The sequence below is a fragment of the Sceloporus undulatus genome, chromosome 2 (genome assembly GCF_019175285.1).
Source record: "Sceloporus undulatus isolate JIND9_A2432 ecotype Alabama chromosome 2, SceUnd_v1.1, whole genome shotgun sequence".
NCBI lineage: Eukaryota > Metazoa > Chordata > Lepidosauria > Squamata > Phrynosomatidae > Sceloporus > Sceloporus undulatus.
Window position 1 is genome coordinate 329,891,109 of NC_056523.1, and position 27,610 is coordinate 329,918,718.

At 42.5% G+C, this 27,610-nt stretch overlaps 1 protein-coding gene across 1 annotated transcript in view; it reads left to right on the forward strand.

Moving 5' to 3' along the window:
- The first annotated feature begins 1,408 nt into the window (after positions 1-1,408).
- UBE2R2 (ubiquitin conjugating enzyme E2 R2) overlaps positions 1,409-27,610 on the forward strand; it is an 88,573-nt gene continuing 62,371 nt past the window's right edge. The window contains exon 1 of the mRNA XM_042450229.1: positions 1,409-1,669. Coding sequence (XP_042306163.1) covers positions 1,493-1,669 — 177 coding nt within the window. The 5' untranslated portion in view covers positions 1,409-1,492. The remainder of the gene's footprint in view (positions 1,670-27,610) is intronic.

Sequence of the window (27,610 nt, forward strand, 5' to 3'; positions counted from 1 at the left end):
TCCAGTTTTGAGGTAGCTGACTAAATAAATAAACAGTGTCCCGATTTTGAGCTGGAAAGTGGGATAACAGGGATGATGATGATGATGATGATGATGATGATGATGATGATGATGATGATTTGTTCTAACTGGAATTTTAGGGAGATGACATCTGACCCCATTTTGGGTGTCATGGCTCCATATTATGGGATTTTAGGATCTGTAGTTTTCCAAGGGCTTTGAACCTTTCCTGTCACAGAGTTCTGTTGCCTCACAAAAGGGATTGTGACATAACAACAGAACAGCATCCACAGTTGTTGTCATCCGCCATCTTGGCCTCTTGCATGTGTTCTGTCCCTTTAAGAAAAGGGATCTGTCCTCGATGTGGGCGGGAATAGGGCTCTCAGCCAATCAGTGGGAAGAGACGCTTTATCGACGGGCCAATGAGCGGGCGGAGAGAGGTTGCCATGACAACAGGCGGGGATCCGAGAAAGATGAGTGGAGTGTGTGTGAGGGGCGTGGCCTCTTCTAGGAAGAGAGTGGGGTGGCGGACAGAGGAGGGTGAAGAGTAGCGTATGAACGAGAGGGCGTGGTCACGAGGGAAGTGGGTCGCGCTTGAGCGGGCGCCTGCGCGTTGAGAGGTTGCCTTGCTGGAGGTAGGACGATGAGGGTGACGACAAGCGAGAGGCGTGGCCTCGCGAGAGGGGAAAGTGGGCGCGGCCTGTGTCGGCGCCTGCGCATTGGGCGGGTGGAGACACTTCCGTGGCTGGGATAGAAGAGTGAAGAGGAAGAGAGTGGGCGTGGCCTGCGCATTGAGTGGGAGAGTTTACCAGGGGAGGACAAGAGGATAATAGTAGGCGTGGCGCCCATGGAGGGAGGCTAGAGGAGCTAGAGGCGTGGCCTCGCGGGATGAAGAGAGTGGGCGTGATCTAATAGGGCGCCTGCGCAGAAGGGCCGCCGAGGATCGTGACGGCCGAGAGGCGTGGCCTCCGGAGAGGAAGAGCGGGAGGGGCGGGGCCTGGCCTTGCGCCTGCGCCTTGAGCTCAGTGCCCGAGCGTCACAAAAGGAAGCCGCGGCGGCATCGCTGTGGCGGCTGCGGCCGTCGTGCTGAGAGGGAGAGCGGCGCCGCGGTCGAGGAAAGGCCGAGGCCCGAGCGAGGCCTAGCCGGGATACTGCACGGCGTTCGCCTGAGGGGCATCGGGGCGAGGCAGGGGAGCGGCGTCGCTCGGGCAGCGGGGTCCCGGGGCCTGAGGCGAGGAGGGAGAAGCAGTATTGAGGCGGGAGGCTCAAGGCTGGCGTCCGGCGACGGAGGAGGCGGCGGCGGCTGTGGCTGCTGCTGCTGCGGAGGAGGCGGGGGCGGCGGAGGCGGGGGCGCGGGACTGCTGGGGGCGTCCTCCCGCCCTGGCCTGTCCTGACGGCCCCTTCGCGGCTCGCCCGGGGCCCGCGCCGCCGCCGCCGCCTCCTCCGCCGCCTCCCTCGCCTCTCTCCTGCCTCCTCCGCCTCCGCCTCAGCCATGGCCCAGCAGCAGGTGAGCAGCTCCCAAAAGGCGCTGATGCTGGAGCTGAAGGGGCTGCAGGAGGAGCCCGTGGAGGGCTTCCGCATCACCCTGGTCGACGAGTCCGACCTCTACAACTGGGAGGTGGCCATCTTCGGGCCCCCCAACACCCTCTACGAGGGCGGATACTTCAAGGTGAGCCAGGCGCCCAGGCCCTCGCCCAGGGGCAGGCGGAGGGGGGTACTGGCCCGTGGGAATGGGCCCTCGCTGGGCAAGGGTTCCCCGATGGTTCCCTATGGCCAAGGGTTCCCCTATTGGTTCCCTATGGGCCAGTATCCCACAATGATTCTCTATGAGCAAGTATAGGTTCCCTATGGCCAAGGATACCCCAACGATTCTCTATGGGCAAGTATTCCCCTATGGTTCCCTATGGGCCAGTATCCCCCAGTGCTTCTCGATGAGCAAGTATGGGTTCCCTATGGCAAGTATTCCCCAATGATTCTCTATGGGCAAGGGTTCCCAATGGTTCCCTATGGGCAGGTATTCCCTACTCTAATTGCCATATGTCCCATGACCTAGGCTCCCTATATTGGGAGAAAGGCAGGATGTAAGAAACTAAGGTAATAGTAATCCTATGGAGTCCAGGGATTTGTAGTTTGCTGTGCCTCCAAAGCACTCTGACAGAGAGAGTTAAACCTGCCACAAAACTATAGTTCCCAGGATTCCATAGCAGAGAGTCATGGCAGTTCAAGCAGCGTGAAGCTGGATCCTTTCTGCAGAGCAGGTGCTATCTGCAGCTCATGGCTACCTGAAGATGAGACGCCTCCAGCGCTCCCTATCATCCGCTTCCCTGCTTCGGCCTGCAGATTCATAATAAGAAACTGTTATTGTTGTTGTTCTTCTTCTTATTATTATTATGAAGAGCCCTGTTGGCCAGTGGTTCAATGCCTGTAATGCAGCCTCTCACTCTCAAACACATGGCAGTGAGTCCAATACAGCCAGGGGCTCCAAGGTCTACTCAGACTTGCATCCTTTCATAGGTTGCTAAAAGGAGTCCTCAGTTTGTTGGGGGCAGTTAGCTTAGGGCAAACTGCTCAGGGAGTGCTTAAGTGCACTGATCAGTGGGATAGAAATGTACTTGCTATTGCTGTTCTCACTATAGCCATGACCTCCCCAATAGAGTCCAGCCCTCTTGCGGCCTTCCTCTCTTTCTTCATCCCTCCACCTTTCCTAGCAGTGTTGGGTTTTCTAATGAGCCATGCTTCCTCAGGATGTGTCTGGAGTACGACAGCCTCAATTTGACCATCTTGGTTTCAAGGGAGTGACTTGATGTGTTCAAGGACCCACTTGGCTGTCTTCTTGGCTGTCCATGGTATCCTCAACACCAGGTCTCAAATGAACTGATTTTCTTTCTGTCCAGCTCTCGCATCCATACACAGTGATGGGGAATACAGTGGGCTTGGACAATCCTCACTTTAGTACTCAGCTGTATATCTTTACATTTTAGGAGACCAGGTCCTTTGGGATTGCCGTGTTACTGTTTCTGAACTCAAGTAGGCCCCTTGAAAGAGTGGAGCTTCCCTATTTATGTATGCACTGTTCAGATGTCCTTTCCTTCAGCGGGTTCACTCTAGCTGGTGGCAACCAACAGGATACAGGATGTTGTTATTATTATTATTATCAGTTCTTTCCCAGAGTCGTGTGCAGGGAGTGAAGGAAGGACATACCTCCTGAGGTGAGGCTTCTGGCTCTTGCCCTGCCCTGTGGGACGCTCAAGAAGCACTGCTTGTTGGCTTCGTGTTGGGAGTCCCCCTAACAGCCCTTTGAGGTAGTCCACATAGGAGCCAGAGTGAATGGTGTTCCCTTGTTGCCCTGTGCGCGCGTGTGTACGGTCAGCCCTTTTTATCCACAGATTGAAAATGTTCAAAAGACTTATAAATTCCAAATAGCAAGCCTTGATTTTCCATTTTATGATATGCTGTTATATTTAATGGGTCTTGAGCATCCACACATTTTGTTATCTACGGGGGATCCTGGAACCAAGTCTCAGTGGATAACAAGGGCCCACTGTGTGTGTATGTATGTAATTTGAGGCTCTTCATGAACACTTCTGTAAACCTCTCTTGTCAGGGGGATTTTGCAGTCTTCTTTCTTTTCCTTTCCCCTCTTTTTGTGGGGGAATAATAGCCCTTATGGATGGTCCTTTTCACCACACTTGATTCCCTGCATCTTTTCTTCCTCCTCCTGCTTCTTCTCTCTTATGGTTCACAAAATGGCCCCTTTCCAGACTTCTTCCTTTAGTCCTTCTCTCAGCATTTCTACTGTTGGCTGGGTTGCCTTTGTAGGAATCTCATGCTGAGGAGTCTTCGGTCTTTCCACCTTCTGTCCCAGTGTTCCCCAGGTGTCTTGATCCTGTCTCTCTAACCCTGTTCTCCCAGAGGTGCTGTAGATACCCTGAACGCCTTTAGATAGGGAGAGCTTCAGGGCACACACAAGCCTTGCCCATAAGTATCCAAAGCATTTGGGGTAGTAAAGTAACTACTGTACTGTAGATATTGTGTGTGGATTTTAGATACTCCTTGTTACTAGTTAGGCAAGTCCACCTCTGTTTCTCTCACCTGTGTATCCTTGCAAGGCATTTCAGTGTCTCCATAAAGAAGAAAAGGTAGCGGTGGGAATTTATTGGAACTTTCGAGGCTGCATCTGCACTGCAGAAATAATCTGGCTTCAGACCGGTTTAACTGCCAGGGCTCAATGCTAGGGTATCCTGGGAATTGTAGTTTATTGTGGCACCAGAGCTCTCTCTGACGGAGAATGCTAAATGTCTCACAAAACTGCAGTTCCCAGAATTCCTTAGCAGTGAACAAGGGCAGTTAAAGTGGTCTCAAACTGGATTATTTCTGCAGTGCAAGTGCACCCTTACTCTAATGAAATTGTTATTAGCATGATCTTTTGTGGATTTCAGTCCACTCACTATGTCTGAATGGCATCTGTTAAGAAGTGGATTGAATCCAGTGTAGTTACCACTAAAACAAGTACAGTGGTGCCTCGGGTTACGAAATTAATTCGTTCCGCGGCTAATTTCGTAACCCGAAAAACCTTCGTAACCCGAATTGCCATAGGCGCTAATGGGGAAAAAAGCCGCGGCTCCGCCGCGGCTCCATTTAAACAGCGCCGGAGTTTTTTCGTAACCCGAAAAAACTTTCGTAACCCGAAACAATAAATCCCTATGGGATTTTTTCGTAATTCGTAACCTGGGTATTTCGTATCCCGAGGTACCACTGTATGCCTTAAACGTCCTGTTATAATCCTCCTGCCCCTCCTTTTCAGTTTAGTGTACTGAAACACACTAATATTAATGTCACTTTGTAAACTCCATTAATTTAATGTGAAGTCAAAGGCTTTCATGGTCTGCATCCATAGTTTTTTGTGGGTTTTTCCGGCTATGTGGCCATGTTCTAGAATAGTAAACTCTTCTAGAACATGGCCACATAGCTCGAAAAGCCCACAAAAATCCATTAATTTAAATTCCTCCCATCAAAAGCTCTTCGCTTTCTCATCACACACACACACACACCCCATTGCAGTCTCTGTCCTCCCCACCTTTCTCTTTCAGTTGGCTGTAAATAATGTTTTTCAAAGACTTGCAAGAAAATGGATGGTGCTGGGCAAGTGGTCTACAGAAAGGAGATGTTGAATTTCTCTACCTTAATATGGCAGATCGTTTATATGACCTCTTTTACTTGAGAAAGAAAGTCCTGGTCTTTGACCCCTGGTATGTCCCAGTGTTTCTAATGCATAGACTGCTTATCCTTTGTTCTTTTTTCTTCTTTGTTTCTTTTAGTCTGTTCTTTATAGGAACGCACTGTACTCAGGTCATCCTCCAGTAGAGACAAAAGAACTTGTTCTGTCTTTGTTTCCCTTAAACTACTTTAAACTAAATTTGTGACTAGAAATGAATCTAACCAAAAGGAGGTGGCACATGCTTTCTAGAGCCGGGGTGCAATGCGGAAGGTAACTGGGTAGTGTTAATGGGACAGAATTCAAATATACAGATTATGTTGGAAGTACCTTTATGTATTCTTGGTAGAATTAATGTTGTAAGAAACCAAATAAGTAGGTATTGCCACAGCCATTTCATATTGCTTTTTAGTATTTTGATTGAGCAGTCCTCTTTTCAGAGATGACTGTGTTTGGGTCCGTTTCAGCAGTGCCCTAATCCATGTATCAGAGCCATAATCCATGTATCAAACATATGTGCACGTGTCTTTGACCTGAGCTTATATTTGAGGGAGGGTTTAAACATCATACTTTTTTTAACCCATTCAAGTGAATGCATTTGTGTGTGGGGAATGTAATTGTGTAGTTGCAGTGGTTGTATTTTGACAATTCCTGCTCAGACATAAGTCAAAAAGATGTTTCTTTGTACATTGCAAGGAGGAGGTATTTCAAAATGTGTGGATATCTTGTGTTCCACATTGTCTTATCAGATGCTGCATCTATAGTTAGGCTGTAAAACGTGAGTGTGCTTTGCAAACTTTGGTCACAAATGCTGACTTGAAAACCCTTTGCTCCACAGGGCATGTTCTGATTTCTGTTCTGCTTTGATAACCTTGAGGCAGTAAAAATTATAATTTCTATACCCAGTTAGTTTCTATAGTGCCCCAAGGATGCTAACCAGTAATCATAATAACTGACATTTCACTGGTCTTACTGTATTGTATAAACAGTTCAGTTATTGCCATAGCATGTTATAAATATGCCATTATATGCAAGATATTAACAGTCCCAGTGAGATTCTGGTCAACTGACTAGTCAAACTTTGCCAACGTAATCTTTGAAACCCAGCATTCTCTTCTGTAACGGCTGCCTTATTCACATTCATTATGAGTATATGTTTACCCAGAAGCAATTCTTCTTGATTTCACTGGAATTTAATCTTGCTTAGTGTGTTTCAGACAGAAGCCAAACTGTACATTTTCTCCATTTAGAAGATGTCTCTTGCCGTGAACTGCATGCGCTACCTGCCTTTGTACTGACCATCTTATCTGTCCTTAGTGGAAACAGAACATAAAAGCAAGCATAAGAAACATTTTGCCCTTCAGATGTTTTGGCCTCGTTCTCTTAAAATCCCTTACCATTGTTTATGGTGGGTGGCGTTCATGGGAGATGTAGGCTGAAACATCTAGTGGGCCAAAGGTCTGCTTCAACTTGACACTGAAGAGGCGCACTTTTCTAAAACTGTGCACATTTGTATAACATCCTTGCATAATATTGGCAGTGAATAAACGGATCATGGGAGACAGTAGAACTTGTTGACAAATTTCTGGCCCATGTGTTTTGTTAGTACTGAAATTCTATTGAATGTTTTGGCTAATCAGTAAATGTCAACGGCTTATTGCAAAATCTAATCATAGTCACACTTTTTCTGGAACAGGGAGGGTGACACTACATCCTTTGCGTGTTAGATTCAGGACATGTGCAGACGTTTGCAGAACCAAACCTCTCGCAAAATGTTGTGGATGGTACACTTCCAAGAAGTTACTCGGCAAACAATATTTGGTTGCATTTTTAATTTGCATGAAACAGAACAAACAAACCCAGCAGTGCCAGCATCCATAGTTTTTTGTGGGTTTTTCGGGCTATGTGGCCGTGTTCGAGAAGAGTTTATTCCTGATGTTCCGCCTGCATCTGTGGCTGGCATCTTCAGGGAAGGCAAAATGTCTGGAATAAACTCTTCTAGAACATGGCCACATAGCCCGAAACCTGGTAGTACCAATATGAATACCAGAGAGATGGGGAGAAAGTTGTTATCCTGTAGATGTTATCATGTGGAAGTTGTAGAGACAAAGATTTCAGGAGAAAGATAACTTATTTGTAGCTCTGTTATGCTTGGCCAAAGGAAATAAGTAGGTTTTTAAAAAATGTAAATGTTATGGGAAATTCATCATAGTATAATAGAAAAAAGGCCTGGTTGCATAGGAAAGATTTTGTAATCCAGAGTAGGAATAATTTGTGAGTCTTTCAGATTAAGTATGTAGTAATAATATAATATCATTGCATCAGTAAATCAAACCATTACCCAACTAGCCAAGTGCTCTTCAGCAGAATTCTACCAAAGGGCTGTGGAAGAACTGCAGGTAGAAGCTGACTTTTTCTGGCTTTTCCTTGGTAGTTTAGACAGATATACTGCATAAGTATAAAAAGGTTCTCTTTTGGGTTACTGTAAGTTAGAAGTGACTTGAGGGCATACAGCACAACACAGAGAGGTTCTGTTTAGCTATCTGTTAATAATGATAGACAAAAAAAGCAGTCTTTCCCTTCAAGCCAAAGGTGTTTTTATTCCTCCAGGGTTTTAAAATGGAAAGTTTTTAAAGAATGGGCTAATGGTGCTGTATTTTACATTGAACGGCTTTGATAGCTTTTTATCTTTTAATAATATTTTATCTTTTAAGTGAAGTTGGAAATCATTTTAATACAGTGGGCCCTCCCCTTATGCAGGGATCCATTCCAGATCCCTCCGTGTAAGGGGAAATCCACATGTGCTGGAGCCCCACTAGAAGTAATGGAGCTCGCACCTGCAGCACCCTGCAGTACAGTGACGCACATGTGCCACGGGCACACGCCCCATTACTTCTTCCAGGGCGCGCAAGGGGCTTTTCTGGTGTGGCTTTCAGTGTATGCTGAAAGCCACATATTGTCAAAAATTTGAACCTATTTTAATACTCATTGTTATATGTTTTCAGCTGTGTTGTGTTTTTAAATTGTAAGACACCTTTGAATCCCAGTTTTGGGAGAAAGGTGGATAGAAATAAATATAAATGGACATAAATCAGATATTAGGAATGGGAAGACACAAAAGCCTATTGCAGAACATTTCGGTCTTCTTCAGGATTCCATCTCTGACCTCAGGACAGTGGTCCTTGACCAAAAAAACCCTATAAAGGATGATTGGAAAGAGAAGCACCTGAATTAGAGTATATCCACAAACTCCAATCCATCAACAGTGGATGGAAGGACAATGATTTCCTGCAACACTACACATATTATAACCCTGCTTAACACCCCAGCCCATGAGGACACTCTTGGCCAGTTTATCACATCTCCTTTATGGTTTCCAGCCTGGACACATCATATTCCAAAACTCCCCTCACCATTCAGAAGGTCATCCACCCACCCTCGCCAAAGGCAGCACCTTGTCCCTCAAAAACCTTTGTTTTCTCAAAGACCACAGTTAAAGCTGAACTTGCCATATCATCATCGTACACACAAGTTTTGTATTTCTGTGGCTATTCATGTAGGCTGATTATAAAGGGCAACACTTCGTCACATGTCTCTGGGGAAGTAGGTCAAGTCTGTAAAAGCATATACTGCAGCTTCTTTTGCTCAATTAGGTCTAAAACGCACTGTAGAAATAACCCAGTTTGAGACCACTTTGATTACCCTGGCTCAATGCTACGGAGTTCTGGGAGCTGTAGCTTTTGTGAGACATTTAGCCTTTTCTATCAGAGAGCCCTGCTGCCACTACGAATTACAACTCCCAGCATTCTTGATTTCAGTAAGGCCTTTGACAAAGTTCCCCATGATATTCTTGCAAACAAGCTTGTAGAAAGTGGGCTAGACAAGGTAACTGTTACATGGATTTGTAATTGGTTGACTGGCCGAAGCCAAAGGGTGCTCAGCAATGGCTCCTCTTCATCCTGGAGAGAAGTGACGAGTGGGGTCCCACAGGGCTCTGTCCTGGGCCCAGTGCTATTCAACATCTTTATCAATGCCTTGGAGGACAAAATTGGGGGCATACTTATCAAATTTGCAGATACCAAATTAGGAGGAGTAGCTAATACCCCAGAGGACAGGATCAAGATTCAAAAGGACCTGAACAGACTAGAAAACTGGGCCAAAGCTAACAAAATGAAATTCAACACGGAGAAATGTAAGGTACTGCACTTAGGGCGGAAAAATGAAATGCACAGATATAGGATATAGTGTCTAGATCAAGGGAAGTAATAGTGCCACTATATTCTGCTCTGGTCAGGCCCCACCTGGAATATTGTGTCCAGTTCTGGGCACCACAATTCAGAAAGGACATTGAGAAAAAGGAGAGTTTAAAGGAGGGCAACTAAGATGGTGAAGGGTCTGGAAACCATGCCCTATGAGAAAAGACTTAGGGAGCTGGGGATGTTTAGCCTGGAGAAGAGAAGTTTAAGAGGTGATATGAAAGCCCTGTTTAAATATTTGAAGGGATGTCATGTTGAGGAGGAAGCAAGCTTGTTTTCTGCTGCTCCAGAGACTAGAACGCAGAACAATGAATGCAAGCTACAAGAAAACAGATTCCACTTCCATATTAGGTCAGCTGTCCCAGCCCAGGATTTCCTCTGCCCCATCTCAGATTCGCCCCTTTTGCCTGTTTTATTGAACCCATTCCTGTATTGCTATGTATTTTATATGTATTATCCTATTATTTCTTAGATTGTACGCCATAGGCAGGTTTACTCTTATATATTTATTGTTTTTATGTACAGCACTGTGCAAATCTACAGCACTGTATAAATAATAATAATTAGGAAGAACTTCCTGACAGCAAGGGCTGTTCGACAGTGGAACAAACTTCCTTGGAGTGTAGTGGAGTCTCCTTCCTTAGAGGTCTTCAAACAGAGGTTAGATGGCCATCTGTCAGGGATGCTTTGATTTAGATTTCCTGCATGGCGGGGGTTGGACTGGATGGCCCCTGTGGTCTCTTCCAACTCTATGATTCCCTAGAACTGAGCCAAAGCAGTTAATGCGGTCTCAGACTGGATTATTTCTGCAGTGTGTTTTGGACCTATGTCTCAAAAGTGCTACAAAATCTCTTTGCATACTGATATTCTAGGCTAACACATCTATGTTTCTAAATAAGTAAAGTAATAATGGTATAATCCTGCCTACTTTCTTTTTTCTTAATAAGTTGAAGCAAGTGACTCTTGCTGTATGTTTGTATGCTCTCAAGCACCCAAAAATTCTTTGTAGGGAAGCGTGGAGGACATTTCCACCATGTTTGGAGCCTCCTTGACCTTGCAGGAGTCAGCATGGAATTTTGCAAAATTTTATTCCCACATCCCCTAGAAGGCATTTGGGGGCTTTTTCCTTTCCTCTCCTCCAGCCCCCCACATTTCATGTGACGGTGTTGCTTGTCCCATGTGTGGTATATTGTGTGAATGATTTATCCTGTGAAGTATTCCTTCACAGTATAATTTATCTTTTCTGAATCTTGCTTTGGAGGACTGCAAGGGGGAAAAGTCTCAGGTCTACCCACTGCTCCTTTTTGTTGCATTATAGGTTTCAAAGTTGTTATACAGTAGTACCTTGTCTGGCAGGCAAAGACCTTTTGTTTAACCAGGCTTTGAATATACAAGCAGGGAAGCATTCTTATTGGGGTGTTTTATCTTTCTTTTTAAATTTTGTGTGTCTTAAATAATTTTATATCGCTTTTTGTGGTGAATTTATTTTAAAAAAATATTCAAGGTTTTTAGTGATTCTTTCTAGGAGCTGTCTTGGTCCCACTTCTTGGATAGAGGTGACATACAAAATAAATAGATAAATGTTTGATTTTCCATTTTGGCAAGTGTGTGTGTATTTGCAGAAACATCTTTTCCCCCATTCCTGTTAATTGGTTGTTCAGAGTGCCCATAATTCTTGAATGGGAAGTATAAAGAAAATAGCCCCCTTTCCTGGATAGTGAATTATATTTTTATTTGTTTATTGGGTTGGTAAATGAAATTTTTAGAGAAGTCAAAGCATCTCTTACAGAAATGGAAAATCTAAATGCTTCCTCTGGGACAGTGTGGCAATTACGTGTATATATGTACATCCTTCCATTGTATACCTTGCATGTCAGAAACCATGCTCTTAGTTTCTCCACAAGATCTGTTCTCTGTGTTAGAAAGACTTCTGCATCTAGGGATATTCACACCAGTTCAGCAAGAAAATTGTTCTTTCAGGGACCTAATAGTGTTGCATGTGGCTTCAGTCTCCAGTACAAACCCTTGCAGAAATGGTTCTGGAGCCCCTGATGTAAGCATGAGTTGAGGTTCACAATAAGCATGTTTGAACTGATGCATCTTCTAAATAAACGCCAGGTCCCAGAGGCCTCAGAGCCTGAATCTTCAATAAATACTGATTATTTGTAGAAGTACTCTAAATGGACTTGGATGTGCTCTGAAATGACTTGGGAAATAGCTTGGTAATAAGTGAACTCTAAGAGGAGAATTTGTTGTGCAAGCTGAAGGACTTTGTTCTAGAAATCAGCCTTCCAAGGGGCCTTTAATAGAGGCTCGTCTGAGTTGGGCCTACGCAAGCTACAATGAACCAGTCTTTAGCATGCTCAGAACTTTGCCTTGCTGCTAAATGAGGCTTCTGCCAGCTGGTTTGAGGAATTCTAATCTGTTTAGTGCCTTGACATCTGTGGCTGTCCTTTCCATTTGGTTTTGTTTGTTGCCATGCCCCTATTTACTGCCTCACCATTTGTTGGTTAGGATATGGCTTTAATGTGTTTGTTCCATTAAATTATCAAATTCCCCCTGTAAGCAGATTTATTGCTTTCACACATCAACACTAAAATTGACCATCTTAAAAATCTGAAAGCCCCTTTCACCTTTCCCAAGCCTTTGAAAATGTAGGGCAAGAGACATGATTTGCATCTTTTAGGATCCTAGTACATTTTATTCCACTTTCACAACTGTGTAAATATGCTTTGTATGTGAGGGCTTAATACCATTCTGTCCTGCATCCAAAGATGTGGGACTATATTCATGAAAGTTCATGTAAAAATAAAATCTAGTTAGTCTTAAAGGTGCTGCCACATTTCTTTTTTATCCCGTCTCCTTTTCCTGTCTACAATCTCTGTCTTTGTTTCAAACAGAGGAGAGTCCAACTGTTTTTTCTGTTCCTCCTCTTTCTTAGTATGAACACTTGAAACCAGGAATGAAAATCCCTCTTTGAGTCATCCACATATATTAGAACCAAACCAAACACTGTTAATAAACAACTTCCCTCCCCATGAAGTGACTGTGATATTTCTTGTGGCCTTGTAAATTTTTACATTTGCAAATGGTTTTCACATGCACAAAATATAATTGCTGACTTGTTTCATGGAGCTTTAAAAATCCAGCACATGAGGTGGGTAGCTTCCACCTCTTGGATCAGTTGACTATTTCTTCAGTGCTTGTCCTGTGTTTTTCTTTTCTTCACAAACAAAAAATAGTCAGGGAAGTTTTATTCAGATAGATTTTGGACAAACTGTGGAAAGATTGGTGTAAACAAAAAAATGTCAGTTTCATTCTCATGCTGAAAGCAAGAAAATTTGTGAAGGTTAGCAAACTCAATATTAAGACAGCCTGTCTAATCAAGAACGATGTAACAATCCAAAATAAACATTATGGTGATAGCTTTTATTAGTCCAAACAAAAGGCACCAAATAATTTATATAAGCTATTAAAGCTCAGAGGTTTGCTGCTTGGCTGATATAGCTACCACTGGAGATGGGGCGATTATATGATATAGATAGATAGATAGATAGATAGATAGATAGATAGATAGGATTTGAAGATATTGAACTCCACCTCATCAGGACAGTGCTGAACTAGGGACTTATTTAAGATTTTCATGACTACTTAAAATAATAATTTAAATTCGGTTATCATTGACATATTTTACCTTTTGGAATACTTAAACTTTTTACTAGATGCATCAGTATACTGTATAGTTTTTTTCAGTACTACAAACTCAGGCAAGACAGATGTGGCCTAGATCTCAAAGGAAGTCTCCTTGTTTCTACTGATGAAGAAGAAAATGTCATTGCACCGTTTTGGCTATTTGTGTTCCCAGCTTCCTCAAGGCAAGGGATCTGCCCTCTAACTGCATCTGCCCTGTCTCCAAGATAATCTTAACATTTCAGGAAAAATGCAGCTCTCTGACTTTCCATCCTCACATTTTCCCTCTAATTTTTTTTAACATTATGCGTGACAAAGAATCCTGTGTAGTTCAAAAGCTTGTGTAAAGTACATTTTGCCTTTGGATTGGCCTAATACAGGCATCCCAATAATATTTAGGATTTTCTTATATAGTGGCTTAGTGAACTCTACTTGTTGTTGCATTCCTTCAAGTTGTTTTGGACTCATGGCGAGTCCAAAGGTGAACCTGTTACAGGGTTTTCTTGGCAAGATTTGTCCAGAGGGAGTTTGCCTTTGTCATTCTCTGAGGCTGAAAGAGTGTGACTTGCCTAGGGTCACCCAGTAGGTTTGAATGGCTGAATGGGGATTTGAGTCTTAGGGCCTGAACAGACAGCCCAAAAATAAAGCTGCTTTGGGTCACTTTGGAGGTATGCTGTTTAAATGACACACACATCTTAAGAGGTCAGAAGCTGCACCAAAGCTGCGCTCCAGTCCTTAGGACTGGGGCGTGGTTTTGGCATGAATAATTTAAATAGCGAAGTGACCCAAAGGACACATGAATAATTTAAATAGCAAAGTGACCCAAAGGACACATGAATAATTTAAATAGCAAAGTGGCCCGAAGAAACTTTTTTGGCCTGTCTGTTTGGGCCCATTGTCTCCAGAGTCGTCATCCAGTATACAAACCTCAACACCATGCTGGCTCTAAACATAGCTACCCCAAATATATTTAACATGCTGTATATACTCATATGTAAGTCTAGAAATTTTAGTCAAAAAATTGACCTTAGACCTATACATGGGTCAAGGTAAGTACTATATTTTAACTCGTGTGTGTGTGTGTGTGTGTGTGTGTACACACATTTATTTATTTACACACACACACACACCATCCATCCATCCATCCATCCATCCATCCATCCCCTGGTGAAAGGCAAGAGTTTAATCTGTTCTGGAAGGACTGACCCCCCCCCCCCCCTTCTCTCATCCATCCAGCCTTTAGGGTGAGCACAAACAGTGATGCCTGCTGGAATTTTGTAAGTACTTTGCCATTATTTTCCTTTCCTTCCTCCATTAGATCATTTGTTACATGCTCCTAAGTTTTACCCTCAACTTACCCATCGGTCATATCAAAATCCATAATTTTGGCCCCAGAACCTGCCCTCAACTTATGTATTTATAATTGCGGTTTTAATAATGTGGAATGTTTTTAGCCAATTTTGTGGAATTAATGGGTATTGATGTGTATTTTTAATATGTCATTTGTTTTGTATTGTATTTACCTCTATACTGTACACCGCTTTGATCCTGGGAAAAGCGGTTTATAAATAAACAATTTATTATTATTTATTTTACATGATGTCAACTTATAGTTGAATATATACAGTATTTAATGTAATATATTTAATATATATTCTACTCTTACTTCCAGTGTCAGGGAAGAATGCTTCATATCCACAGCTCGATTATTCTAGCTCATTGTGAATCTTATTACTTTCTTTTTCTCTACATCTTGAGGTCTTTCTTTCATCTACTTAGCATCTTTTTTCATATGTGGGAGTTTCAGAGTGGCAAAGCTACTTGTACTCTTGTATTTCTCGCTAGGCTGATTGGCATAGACCTGATCGTACTTATGAAACTACCTCACACCTTATCAGACTAGCTGTTCCTGTTGCTAAGTATTCTTTACTCTTCCAGCAGCAGCACTTGAAGATCTGAGTCACAGATCTCCCTGCTACGTCTTGCTCTCTCCTTTTATCTGAAAAAGTTGCCTGGATATAGAATCTTCTGCCTAAAGCACTGAGCCGTGGACCCCAGTTCCATAAAGTTCATGCTTGCCTCAGCATGAAGTGCTTGGTTAGTGAAATTGGGTCTGTACCAGGGAGCTGTTGGTAAATGCAAGAGGGATAGCAGCCCCTCTTTTGATGGCTGGAGAGCTAAACTGGGGAACTGTAGATCCTTATGTGTATAGTCAGGAAATCAGGAGGAGGAGGAAGAAAGAGTGACCTCTTTCCTAGAAGCCATTCCTAGTAGGCACAGGAGATTAGACCATTAGCAGTCTGCCAGGTTGCTTCTTCTATCGTCAAACATGGGTTGAATGTGCTTTCCCATTCCTCATCCAGCAACAGTACAGAAACTGCACTAGTGGCATTGATGCTGGGGTAAGGAATCTCTTTCCCTCTTGTTATTGTTGGGTTTGTGCCTTCAAGTCATTTCTGACTTATGGCAACTCCAAGGAAAACCTATCACAGAGCTTTCTTGGCAATATTTGCTGGGGGGGGGGTCCAAGTGCCTTCCTCTGAAAGATTGTGACTTGCTCACAGTCACTGAGCAGAGATTGAAACCCTGGTCTCCAGAGTTGTAGTTCAGCACTCAAACCACTACACCACGCTGGCTCTGTGTACTATCCATTACGATCCGTTTAATTCAACTGGTTGGTTTTACTCTAGAACTTTTCATTCTCATCTCTGGAGTGGAACTGGAGGCTGGTTGATGCAGCTGGCAGAATTCAATAAAGATTTTCTGAGTTAAGACTCCTGCTCATGTTTATCATGTGATCAATAATCTCAAGTTCCTTTTCGCGTGTTACACTGTTCCATACCTCTTATCCCCATTGTTCTCTAAAACTGCTCCAGCTTGTCTGGATCCTTCTTAAAATGAGTTGTCCATAATTGAACACAGTACAGTGGGTCCTTGGTATCCACCAGGGTTTGGTTCCAGGACCCATGTGGATATCAAATCCATGGATGTGCAGGTCCCATTAAATACAATGGCATACTAAAATAATATCCCTTTTATAAAATGAGAAACTCAGGATTTGTCTCTTCCAACTCTATGGCCCATTACACATGGGCCTTTACGGCGCCCCCGTCACGTGCTAGGGGTTGGCCGAGGACCTAGCGTCCATACCGGCCTCACCCCTAGCACGTGACAAGGGCATAAAGATGGCGGCGCCCTATACACACGGGCGCCGCCATCTTTACGTGCTGGATGCATAGCATCCGCACATCGCCCCCTGGATGTGACGTCGTGAGTGCGTGAGTATTGCCTCACGGCGTCACATCTGGGGCGGAAGAAGAAGCGCCATTTTGGGGCTTCTTTTTGCTCTGCAAGGGAGCCGTGTGGTTTGGCTGCTGTGGCTCCCTCGTGGAGCAACTGGCAGCGGTGCGAGACTGCCCCTTCTGGGCAGTCTGTAACGCGCCTATGATTTGATGAATGCTTCCCTAGTAAGAAGGCAGCACAGAGCGTCTGTGGTCCTCCAGACACTGCTGAATTGCACTTCCTGTGGTCCTTAAACTTTGTTTGTGCTGGTTAGGGCTGATGGGAGCTTCAGTTGAACAACTTCTGGAAGCCCAACTTGTCCATACTTGATGTAGGGATCATCTGGATATGGGTCATCTGGTAGACATTGTGTACTTGAACTTAAAAAAGAATCTTTCATTTGAGAAAATTTAGTAATCATGGGATAAAAAGAGAATCCACTAGTGGTTCAATAATTCCTTGAACAGGAAGCAGAAAAAAGAATGTGAACAGCTGTCCCCATCATGAGATTGATGTATGTCTACCAGACCTAACTAAAATCGGATTAGCATTATTTATTCATCACATATAGTTGACTGGCTTTGCTTATGAGCTAAAACATGAAAGATGCTTGACTGTCTCCTGCCCTTATGTGTAGCTTTGCTTACTGGGATCCATATACATCAGTCTTTCGTGTAAGCCAACATCTGTGCCAGATTTCATGCTTTTAACACATGAAATACAGTGCTTGGCTGGCATACTATGCCTAGATATTGCAGATCCATAAAAACCCAACCTAGATCTTCAGGCAGCCGTCTTCTATAGCCAGTCAAAACCTCTGATGAATACACACATGTCTCTGAAGTGAGTTGGTGGCTATTGCAGCTTGCCTTTAATAATAATAATAATAATAATTATTATTATTATTATTATTATTATATTAATATTTCCTTCCTCTCCCACAGATGGAGGTGGGATTACATCAATAAAACTGTATGTACATACAAATAGATCAATAAAATACTGCTATATAATACATAACTACAGTCAATAGAATTATAAAATTACTATTAATTCAATAAAAACTATTTTCTCAACTAGTCATCTAGTTTTATAATCTCCATCGCAAAATTCAATGGCATGAATAAAGCTTGAGAAGTCGCTTGACTCTCAGCAGTTGCTTATACTTCGGGAAGAGTAAGTAATAGTTGTTAATAGCAATTACTCCAGCACATTATGCATCTTGCTGCAAACTTTCTCTAGGGTCCCATCTATGGCTTCACGTCCTGCCATAAGTTGCATATTCTTTTTAAATCAATTTTATTTCGCCAATTGGAAACTCCAAAGTCCTAAAAGCATGATCAGAAAACATATGTTCCAACAGTATTAACAGACTGACAATAATAGGCATGTATAAGTTGGATTTAGATCTTTAGTGGTTTGAGTGTTGTATTCTGGCTCCTGGAGACCAGGACTGAATCCCTTACTCAGTCATGGAAACCCACTGGATAACCTTGGGCATGTTACACTCCATCAACCTTAAATGAAAGCAATGGCAAACCTCTTCTGAGAAATCTTCTAAAGCAAACCCTAGGCAAGGATCAGCGTGAGCCAGAGTCAACTTGAAGGCAGATAACAGTATAATTCATTGTTTGCATAAAATCATCATGATTGGTGCACTTTATTCATACAAGTCTCGTTGAATTTATCCTTTTGATTTTTATGTGAGAGATCTTGAAGATAAAAAAATTTGAGGAATGGGAGAAAATTTGTTCCCTTAATTTTTCAGTTTTTATGGGTGTTTATGGTTGCTTAAAACCAGGGCTGGGGAGCAGTGGTGATTTTGGGGATTACTCCATGTCCTACTCCAGAGTAAGATTTTTTCTTAATGTTGCTCCTACTTGTACTCCTGTAAAAACCCCTTACTCCTACTCCCCAGCCCTGCAAAACTGAGCTTACAGATAGTGTGTTGCCTTGGCTGGAAGTACTTCTCTGTTGTAAAGCTGTTTCTTCTGCTGTAGTGTTACAAATGATAGTAGCTCATAAAATGTTAATGAGTAGTAATGTTTGTGGCCTTAATTCTGGGGAGTCTTCTTAAAAACATTGCTTATTTCTGTTGCAGACTGCCTTGCATTTATGTAGAAAGTCAGTCTCATGCACTCTTGATCCGTACAGTGGTATACCCTTGCTTGCTAATGCTCTGAACTTTAGGAAGCTCTTCCAAATATACAGTACTTCCCTTGGTGTCTTTCAGAAATGAAACTTGGCCATCTTTTTATTAAATGCATGGGTGGATATTTATGCTTTGCAGTCCGATATACCGGCTGTCCCATTCTCTAGTCTTCAGGATAAGGCTGGATCTAAATATAATTACTGGCTGCCTGACTGTTGGCGTTGTTGCTACTGCAGTATCCATTGTATGTAAAATCAGGGGGAAGAGTTGCAAAATATCTACCCAGATTAGAGTTTATAATATATTCATGAGTTTGCAACTGGAGTGAAGAAAAAGAGCTTGTAAATTGTTTATGGCTTCTTTGCACTGAAGTTCAGTTCTGTGTGATGGGAAGCATTGTAGTCCTTCCTGTGTCACCCCTTGCCTGCATGGTTGGTAAGAAGTGAGGCTTCTCTAAAAGCTCTTCTTGCTTTATACAGTAATAGTCTCAGGAATGTAAGGATTAGCTACCTATACTCATCTGAAGAGTGTAGAAGAGCTTGTAAAATCACTTCTGACTGTATTAAACTTGTAAACAAGTGTCTGTTTTGAGTAGCCTGGCACTTTATCATGGCTACTGTTTTGCTAAAGAGACTGTAAACTTGGACTGTGGTTTCTTTCAAGTGACAGGACTAGTATCATGTAATTTGGATAAATTTATCTTTCATTTCTGAGTACAGTCATGTGATGTGAATAACTTTTGGCACTTTAGTGTGTGGGTAAGGAGAAACTCTGTGTTTATAGGGATATGTGGATATTTTAAGGTACGTTCCAAAAACCTGAACAGCAAACCATTTTGTTTTAGCCTGTGTAGACTATTTTAAGAGCACCCACTGGCTTATTTATGAAATTTAATAGTTGGCTTTCTAACCACTTTTGAGTTCTCGGAGCAGTGGATAGAAATCTGGCTGTCTGGAAGGAATATGACTTACTGATGTGACCATCTTACTTGCTGTGGAGATAGTTGCTGCCTAGGCGGTCTCCATTCACCTGCTAGCTATAAAAATGAGATATTTGCGTGGTTGTTGCAGTACAGTATGTCTCAATAGAACTGGAGTTCAACACTTTATGGCCTACCTACAAACATAATTTACACAGGGAGGTCAAGAGTACTGTTTTCATTTTCTTGTCTAACCTTGGAGCTATATAAGGTAAGCACAAGGTGCAAAGGCGAGTCACCCATACCCTCCATAGGCAATAAAATGGGTGTAGAGCAGGGATGGGAATCATGTGGCCTTCCTTATGCTGTTGGGTTGTAACCTCCAGCATTCCACAGCATTGACTATGCTGACTGGGGCTGCTGGGATTTGGAGGGACCATATGATTGCCACCCCCGGTAAAGAGAATACAGTAGTCCCTCCACATTCACTGGGGTTAAGGGTGAAAGACCCCCGTGAATGTAGAAAAACAGCAAATAAAAAAACGCTATTCTTTTTACCTAAGCGAACACCTCTCTAGTAATCTACAGGTCCTCCAGCACAACTCTGGTCAACTTCCTGCAGAGTTGCGTCGAAAGACGTAGAGGTTCCTAGAGAGAACATATATATCAAAACCGTAAATAATCAGATCCGCAAAAGTGAAAGCCGCAAATGTGGAGGGCCAACTCTAGTTGTCTCACGAGTGTTGAAACAATGGAATTGAAAAGGCCAAAAGCAAAAGGTACTGTAAATCATCTTTATCTATATCTGCTGAAATGGTAACAAAACAATGTGTGTAATAAAAGTATTCAATATATACAAAAGATAGAAAATGAACCATAATAATAATAATAATAATAACAACAATAATAGTTTTTATTTCTCTCTTCCCACCTCTCCCAATGGATCGAAGCGGGATCACAGCAAGGTTAAAATTACAATATTGCAGTAATAATGGCAAACAGAATAATACATAATAGCAAATACATCAAATAATATAAACTACATTGAAGCAAGTCACACAAAATATAATGTAACAGAAAAGAGGCTAAGTGAGAAAGGAGTGAGGGAGAGAGGGAATCACAAACTAAAGCTAGTCTTAGGAAGACTTAACAGCTGATTGGGGCAATACACACAGCTGAAGATCATCTCTATCTCAGTACCTCACCATTAACCCTATAATGACTCAAGTTATAGTTCTTGTTCCTATTCCAACAATGAGCAAATCTCCACCATGTTTTGGAAGGCTGTTAACAGATACACTGCAGCATCAAATTACTCTTCTCAGAAATATTGCTTTTGCTCTTAACATTGGTTTTGATGACTCTGTATGACCAGCTGAACAATAGTTGTTTTGGGGCTGCTGTTAATACTCTTCCTTCTTGAAATCAGGGCTATAATAGGTCATCTGATCCATCTCTGAATGCCCCTTTTATGTAGAATTTTGCTTTGGCTGTCTTTAAAAACCAATTTTCTGGACTTGGTTCCAGCAAGAAACACTGAGAATGTGTGGCATTGTCAAAAAGTGGTGGCAGGTAGGAAGCTTGTTTACCTGCCACTTGGACACTTTTTCCCCAGTGCTATTTTAGAAAGGTCGAAGACATATAGGAAGACACAGTAATGTTTTGATAGGGAAGTTGAAGCCTTATTGGGCCTGCTGAAATTAAGAGCTTTTGGTGGATCGGGCTAGGGATTCATTTGCTGGTGTGAAGGTCTGGGGGGGTTTTAAAAGAAAAACTGGAAAAATTAAGGAGAAAAGTTTTCCCTCGATCTTTTCCAAAGACTTGTTCATGGAAAAAAGCTGAGGGGGAAAGGAAACTATTTACAACAAGTTGCTCATATGTTTATTCCACCCACATTACTACTAAAAGCTATATACCGGGTAAACTTTTATGTAGGACTGTGTATAATATCTTACTTTATAATTTCTGGTCTTGGTTGCCTTTTCTTAGTTTCTTTTTAAAGAAATGAGCACTTTGTGTCTCCTTTAACACTATGGAGGACTAGAAAAACCAAAATAATTTACTAATGTTGATGGTTTCTTCTGTCCTCACTGATTTTTCACTTGATTCGCATAAACTAGCAAAAGCCAAAGAGATTCCTTAAGGTTCATGTGTTCCTTGCAGTTAAGACATAAGACCCATTTGTAAGAAAAATGAAAAAGAATAATTTGCAATTATTTACTCAATAAACTATAACCTTATTATACCAAATATGCATCTGAGGAAGTAGGTTCAAGTCTATGAAAGCTCATGCTGCCAGCTTTTCTCTCAAAGGTGCTACAAGATCCGTTTGCATACAAACATGACCTTATTATTCCAAACATATCTTGATCCAGTTAGTCCAGCATTCTGTTGGTTTGTTTAAATGTGCCACAAATGATCCACTAATAAATAGTGATCACTGTGACCAACAAAATAGTTAAACATTAAATTGCATGAAGTAAATGCACAAAATACATTTTTGCAAAAGCGAGCACCTATCTGGTTAAAATTATTTTTATTTTTATGTTTTCTTTGCTGACGTTTTTGACACTAAAAGCCTGTCTTTGTCTACTAGCAGGTTAGCAGAGATGCTGTCATGGCCTCTGTCATGTTGTTACTGTCTGTGCTTCTGAAAGTGATGGGACAGAAAGAAAGGCATGTCCCATGGCGAAATCAGTTCTCTCCTGAGAGGATTCTGTCCCTGAAATACAGGTATACTTCCATTCATGAAACAGATCTATTCCTGGGCATTACTTCTTCAATAGAAAATTTAGTGCCAGAGGCAGAAATAACATAAAAGGGGCAGGAATAGCTTCCCACACCACAAAACAACTCTATATTTTTCAGGAAACTTTATTTAAAACTAATAATATGCAAATGTGAAATGAAATAACCAGGGCAGGTAAGCTTTACATAAGTAAACAAAAACATTTTCTCCTACAAAGCACTTGAAAGCGTCTTCCAAAGTGTATCCAGGGATTTTTTTTCTCTTTTACTAGCCTCCATTTTTTTCCCCTGATTTCTATTTTGGTGACTAAAGTTAGAGTAGTTGTTGTTGTTTTTAATGCTGGAAGTCGAGACAGGCTTATCTGCTTTCTCTTTTTATCTCCCAGTTCTGCTGTTCATGCATTATCAGTAAGGAATTTTGGAGACAGCTCAGAGTTGGAAAAAGACCACAAGGGTCATCCAGTCTAACCTCCTGCTGTGCAGAAATACTACACGGTCAAAGCACTCCTGACAGATGGCCATCCAGACTGTTTATTTGATCCTACTCTGAAGTTTTTTTTAGAGTAAAATGCCATTCTTTCCCAGCTCAAGATTTATTGCATTGTTTGCTGTAGACATGCTGCTGCACACACAGTATCAAAGGACAATGGTGTTTTCCCAGCCCTCCTTCACTATTCACTGAATGCTGATGTTGCTAAAATACTTCCAGCTAGACATGAGGATGAGAAGGAAAAGAGGGCTGAGTAAGCATAAAAACATTTTGTAGAAAGAAGTATCTTTGTTAACTGAGGTATGCCTAATTCCAAGCCATATAGGATTTTATAGCTCAAACCCATTAGCAGTCTGATGGGTGTCTCCAGGAAGTCAACAGATGGTGCTGCACATGTGGACTGCAGCAAACATGTTGTTGTTGGTAACCATACTTGAGTCAATCTCACCACATTGCAACCCTGTAGATGAGACATCTCCAAGACTCTGTCTTCCACTGCCCTGCTCAGTTCCTGCAAACTCATACCCTTGACCTCTTTTATAGAGTCCATCCATGTAGCATTCAGCCTTCTTCTTTTTCTGTTTTGTTCCACTTTTCCTAGCATTATTGTTTTCTCCAGTGAGTCGTGCCTTCTCATGATGTGGCCAAAGTACAACAGCCTCAGTTTAATCATCCTAGCTGCCAGGGAGATTTCTGGCTTGACTTATTCTAGCACCCATTTGTTTGACTTTCTAGCTGTCCATGATATCCTCAGCACTCTTCTCCAGCACCACATCTCAAATGAGTTGATTTTCTTTCAGTCCACTTTCTTAACTGTCCAGCTCTTGCATCCATACGTGGTAATAGAGAAGGCAATGGCTTGTATGATTCTAACTTTTGTACTCAGCTGTATTTCTTTACATTTTAGGATATTCTCTAGTTCTTTCATAGCTGTACTCCCCATTCTTAGTCTTCTCATGATTTCTTGACTGCAGTCCCTGCTCTGATCAATATTACACTGTTGGAATTACCAGACCTGATTCTGGGATGGAGAGTTGTAGTCCAGCAATATCAGGAAGACCACACTTTCTCCACCTTTCCTTAGTTGGAATGGGAACCATATCTGTGATTTTGTCTGGCAAATGTAGATGACAACACCCTAGAAATGAATGGAAGTGAGTATCTTTAGATGAGTATCTGTTAGCCCATCACTATCCTTCTGCTTGCTGAAAGCAGTGACTGCAGCAGGTGTCTTGTAGCAGCTGCTGTAGGGTGGCTTTGGCTGCTTATTCAGTTGGAGGCTAGGCTGCTTGAACACTTATTGCTGGGTATCCTAGTAACATGGCAGCCAGATTAAAAGGAGTTGGGACTGTGTTCTCACAACTTCTTTTGTAGGGTGTCAAATCTAGGCTAAACTTCATGTATTGCAAGTCTTCTCTTCTCATAAAAATGCTACAAGCAAAATTAGTTACTAGAACATCTTTATCAATGACTTGTATGACAGATTTGGGGGCATACTTATCAAATTTGCAGATGACACCAAACTAGGAGGAGTAACTAACACCCCAGAGGACAGGATCAAAATTCAAAATGACCTGAATAGACTAGAAAGCTGGACCAAAGCTAACAAAATGAACTTCAACACAGAGAATTGTAAGGTACTGCACTTAGGGCAGAAAAATGTAATGCACAGATATAGGATGGGCGACACCTGGCTGAACGAGAGTCTTATACATGTGAAAGGGATCTAGGAGTCCAAGTAGACCACAAATTGAACATGAGTCAACAGTGTGATGGGGCAGCTAAAAAGGCCAATGCAATTATAGGCTGCATCAATAAAAGTATAGTGTCTAGATCAAGAGAAGTAATAGCGCCATTACATTCTGCTTTGGTCAGGTCCCACCTGGAATATTGTGTCCAGTTCTGGGCATCACAATTAAAAAAGGACATTGAGAAACTGGAGCGTGTCCAAAGGAGGGCAACCAAAATGGTGAAGGGTCAGGAAACCATGCCCTATGAGGGACGACTTAGGGATCTGGGGATGTTTAGCCTGGAGAAAAAAAGGTTAAGAGGTGATATGATAGCCCTCTTTAAATATTTGAAGGGGTGTCATATTGAGGAGGGAGCCAGATTATTTTCTGCTGCTCCAGAGACTAGGACCCAGAACAGTGGATGCAAGCTCCAGGAAAAGAGATTCCACCCGAACATTAGGAAGAACTTCCTGACAGTAACGGCTGTTCAACAGTGGAACAAACTCCCTCAGAGTGTAGTGGAGTCTCCTTCTTTGGAGGTCTTTAAGCAACGACTGGATGGCCATCTGTCAATGGGGATGCTTTGATTGAGAGTTCCTGCATGGCAGAATGGGTTTGGACTGGATGGCCCTTGCGGTCTTTTCCAACTCTACGATTCTATGATTTTATGTGTAAAAGGCAGTGATTTTTCCTAGATGCTCTTGCGTTGGCAGTACTGTAAATCACTTTTAAACATACAGGATTGCAGGAGGGAGATGCCAAATGGCGGAGAACATGAACATTATGAGGTCAATATGTACTTTAAAAGACAAATTGCAAACACAAATTGAAGGGATATACCACAGTTCACAGGTGGCTTTCCAAGCTTTTGTTCATAATATTACAAGTGAATAGTAGCAAAGCTAGGAAGCTGTGGCTTGCATTGCTCTGGATTTTAAGGAGACCTAAATGACAGACAGCTGGAGTCATAAACTGTGAGGACTATGGATTGCAGTAAAAGGGAGCAAGCAGTGTTATGGGCAGTCTGTGACCCCTCAACCCAAGAGTAGAAAAATGTACATCAGTTTCTGTTCTGCCATGAAGCTTTCCTGTGTTATTTTTTAGCATGACTCCATCTTGCAGGAGGTCTTGGTTATACATCTGTTGTATAGTTTTGCCTGGGAGTATGTGGAACTGTTTGAGTCCTTTCATTCATACAAAACAGTACAGTGCCCTAAAGGTCTTGTAGAAAGGTCAGGCCACATAGAGGATCAGAGTTATCCATTACTAAATCTGTCAGCCTTTACAGAGGTGCCACATCCTGTGTTCTAACAGTTTTTATTGGAAGTCCATATTTGGAAGTGTGGCGTGGTGGTTTGAGTGTTGGACTACGACTCTGGAGACCAGGATTCGATTCCCAGCTTGGCCATAAAACCCACTGGGTGACCTTGGGCAAGTCACACACTCTCAGCTTCAGAGAGAGGCAATTCAAACTACCTCTAAACAAATTTTGCCAAGGAAACCCCATAATAGCTTTGCCTTAGGGTAGCCATAAGTCAAAAATGACTTGAAGGCACACCATATGTGTCAAGTCTTCACTGTCTTCTTCAACTGTGAGATTGGAAACAGACACAGGGCCCGTACAAACAGGCCAAAATAAAGCTGCTTCGGGCCACTTTGGAGGTATGCTTTTAAATGATGCATGCGTCCTAAGAGTCTGGAAGCTGTGCCAAAGCCATACTCCAGTCTTTAGGACTGGGGTGTGGCTTTGGCATGGCTTCCAAACTCTTAGGACGCATGCATCATTTAAACGGCATACCTCCAAAGTGACCTGAAGCAGCTTTATTTTGGCCTGTCTGTATGGGGCCTTAGTATGCCAAATATTCTCCTCTGATTCTTCTGTTTTTCTACTGTTTGACTCTTTTAAAAAAATAGCAAATGTACAAATAACAAATCTGCTATTGTGTGTCTTCAAGTCATTTCCAGCTTAAGGCAATCCTAAGGCAATCATCGGGTTTTGTAAGCTGAGAGTATGTGACTTGCACAAGATCACCTAGTGGACTTCCATGACTGAGTGTGGTTCTAACCCTGGCCTCTAGAGTCATGGTTGGACATTCAAACCACTACATCGTGGTGGCTCTAAATAGCAATTCAACCATAGTAAACTGGTAGCACAGTGCATTACGTCACCACCACGCTACCTGACTCCAACAGCCCTGGCTGCATAGCTTCCTTGTTGGCACCCTAAATCTGGTGCATGTGGCCATAAACCGAATGCACTGCCCTTCTTCTGATGTGGATGAGTTCTGTTGCATTGTTTCCAGACCCAAGTCTTGATTTTCCTTGCCTGCGGTGATTTTGTTGCTGCCACTACTACCCAAAGTCCACCTCTAGAAATAAGCTAGCATTAATGGTTTGGCAGCTGGAATTATATGAACCATGTGACATCTCATTCTTACGCAGCATTAACCTAAAAGTTTGAAGATTGCCAGGGTTGCAGGATCTCCTTGCAGGGGCTTTTCCAATAGGCAGAGGCTGGAGCAATGAGTAGAAGGAAATGGATGGGTTACTGTCAAAGGTGTGGGGTAACTAGAGTCTGCAGGTGTGTCTTGCTTAAAGTTTAGGATATTGCAGCCACCGGGGGTTGGTCTGCGGTACTTGTGGAATGTAACTCTAAAGTATGGTGTGTTGAATTGTGCTCAGATTCTGGAGCTGGAAAGAAAAAGTCATGTAAACCTAGAAGATGAATTTATCAGTAATTGAGAGAGAGTTTACAGCAGAGTGTAAACTGGTGGTTGTCTTTTCCCTTTCTTGTAGTGGTATGGTCACATAAATTGCCATGTGGAGATTATCACAGGCACAATGGGAGCAAGAGAATAATCATCCCAGGTTGTCATGCCCATAGCAGTTGCAGAAACCTTCTTTGCAAGACTCTCTAAAGGGTTTGGCAAAACAGGTGGCTATGCTAGCCATTTTCCTTCCACCATTGACCTAGAAGCTAGATTATGTGAGGCTGCAGTGTCCTACAAGGTCATGTCTCTGGGGTACGCAGCACCGCCACATAATCCCTCCTGCAGACCAAGAGAAGCGCAGATTTCTTCCCCGGCATAAACAGTATTTGCTTTCATTCTTGCTCACAATATCAGTCC